The 2,056-nt window shown below is 34.8% G+C and overlaps 1 protein-coding gene across 1 annotated transcript; it reads right to left on the bottom strand.

The window, feature by feature from the left end:
* Positions 1 to 484: 484 nt before the first annotated feature.
* Positions 485 to 1,429, bottom strand: LOC100759363 (olfactory receptor 4K15-like). Its single transcript, XM_027420900.1, has one exon. It carries the CDS (start codon positions 1,421 to 1,423, stop codon positions 485 to 487), a length of 939 nt encoding a protein of 312 aa, XP_027276701.1. The 5' UTR covers positions 1,424 to 1,429.
* Positions 1,430 to 2,056: the final 627 nt, after the last annotated feature.

Genomic DNA, 2,056 nt, shown 5'->3' with positions numbered 1-2,056 from the left:
AAGCTTTATTTGTTAGATCATAAACAAAATATCACCAAAATATTCCATTGTTAATTTGTGAACTAATAACTTTTGTTTCTTTTCTACTTAATTTATTCTACCCACTAGACAGGTGATAAAGCAAGAGTGATTTTGTCATTTGCCAGTTGAACAATTTTGGGAAAGTATACTAGACTGTTAAAATTTAATAATATGATATACTCAGAGATAAACATACACATTTTCTCAGTAAGTGTTAAACTTAACTTTACTAGAGACATAGAAGAATAGTTTAATGGCATTATTGTATACAAAAGGCATTTGTGTATAGATTTAAAAAAATATTACTCAAGTCACTTCACATCTTATAATATATATATATATATATATATATAATATATATATATATATATATGGAAATTGAGACAAAATTTTATTTCCTGATTGAAATGTGTTTCATATAATTAGTCCATCATTTGAAGTAATTAGTTTACCTTTATAGATATTAAGGATTTCTTTTGGAACTAAGATAGTTACTTAGGAATCTTTTCATAGCGTTTTTCATCTCTTTGTTTCTCAGTGTATAAATTGCTGGGTTTAGAAAAGGTGTAAAAACAGAGTAAAACACAGCAAAAAATTTATCCAACCAGGTAATGTTGAGTGGCCATACATAAATGAAAAGGCAAGGCCCAAAAAAGATCAACACCACTGTGATGTGGGCACTGCATGTGGACAGAGCCTTAGACGCACCAGATTTGGAACTCTGGAGAACACTGATTAGGATGAATGTGTAGGAAATGAGCAACAGAATAAAACAGGTTACAGCCACCACCCCACAGTCAGCATTTGTTAGGATATCCAAATCATGGGAATCTAAGCAAGCTAGCTTGATGAGCAATGGCACGTCACAAAAAAAGCTGTCTATTTCCTTGGGACCACAAAAGGGCAACTCCACAATCACTACCAGGTGACTCATGCCATGCACAAAGCCAGTAGTCCAAGAAATCAACACCAACCAAGTGCATCTTTTCAGGTTCATAATGGTGAAGTAGTGAAGTGGTTTGCAGATGGCCACATAGCGGTCATAAGCCATTACAACCAACAACACCATCTCTCCTGCAGCAATACAATGGACAAAGAAGACCTGGGACATGCAGAATGCAAAGGAAATGGTCTTTTTTTCTATGAGAAAGTCTGATATCATCTTAGGAGTAGTGTTTGAGGAAAGACATATATCAACAAAGGACAGGTTGGCCAACAGGAAGTACATGGGAGAATGGAGATGCCGGTCCGTGGTAATTAAGAGCATGATGACAATATTTCCTGACACGATGAGAAGATAAAGCATCAAAAACATCACAAAGAGTAAGACCTGAAGGTTCTTTGAGTTGGTAAGTCCCCAAAGTATAAATTCTGTCACCACAGACTGATTGCCTTCATCCATTTTTCCCAGTGTGTTGTTAGAAATGGCCTGCAAAGAAAGAAAGATCATCAACCAGCCATATGAGGAAGTCTGTTTCATGTGTTGAATTTAACATTCACTTTGAAACTTACCTGTGTAGAAATGCATGCATTTAAATATGAAATTGAAGGCAAATATGATGACACTGTTGCCCAACTGAAAGCTAATGAGCTAATAAGCCAAGAGCACAACTCAAGGAGAGAAGCATGGGTTAGGTCTGTATTACTTGTGCTCTGTTAGGAAATTCCTCTGCAGCATAGCTGTGAGGAAGCAAGACAGTAATGGAAAAACCAAAAATGTGTGTGGTTTATTAATTTTAAATTTTCTAAATTTTTCACTAGCAATTACAACATATTATAATGAAAAGGAGGATTAAATTTGGAAAGTGTTGGGGAGTTGCATTAAATATCAGTGCAAATTGTCTGACAGGATACTACCATTTTTGGCATCATGCATAATGATTTCATTTGACATCAGCAGAATTGATTCTGTGACATTAGTAAATTAAAATTTTAGCTTAAATCTATGAAGTAAAATATTGCAAAACCTCACTGAGGGAACATGCAGAACAGAACACCATATAAGATATATGCAGATACTAGATTGAAGTATACA

The sequence above is a fragment of the Cricetulus griseus genome, chromosome 6 (genome assembly GCF_003668045.3).
Source record: "Cricetulus griseus strain 17A/GY chromosome 6, alternate assembly CriGri-PICRH-1.0, whole genome shotgun sequence".
NCBI lineage: Eukaryota > Metazoa > Chordata > Mammalia > Rodentia > Cricetidae > Cricetulus > Cricetulus griseus.
This window is presented reverse-complemented; position numbering and strand designations above follow the sequence as displayed.

Coding starts and splice junctions, on each gene's coding strand:
- LOC100759363 (XM_027420900.1), bottom strand. CDS start 1,423: ATGGATGAAGGCAATCAGTCTGTGGTGACAGAATTTATACTTTGGGGA.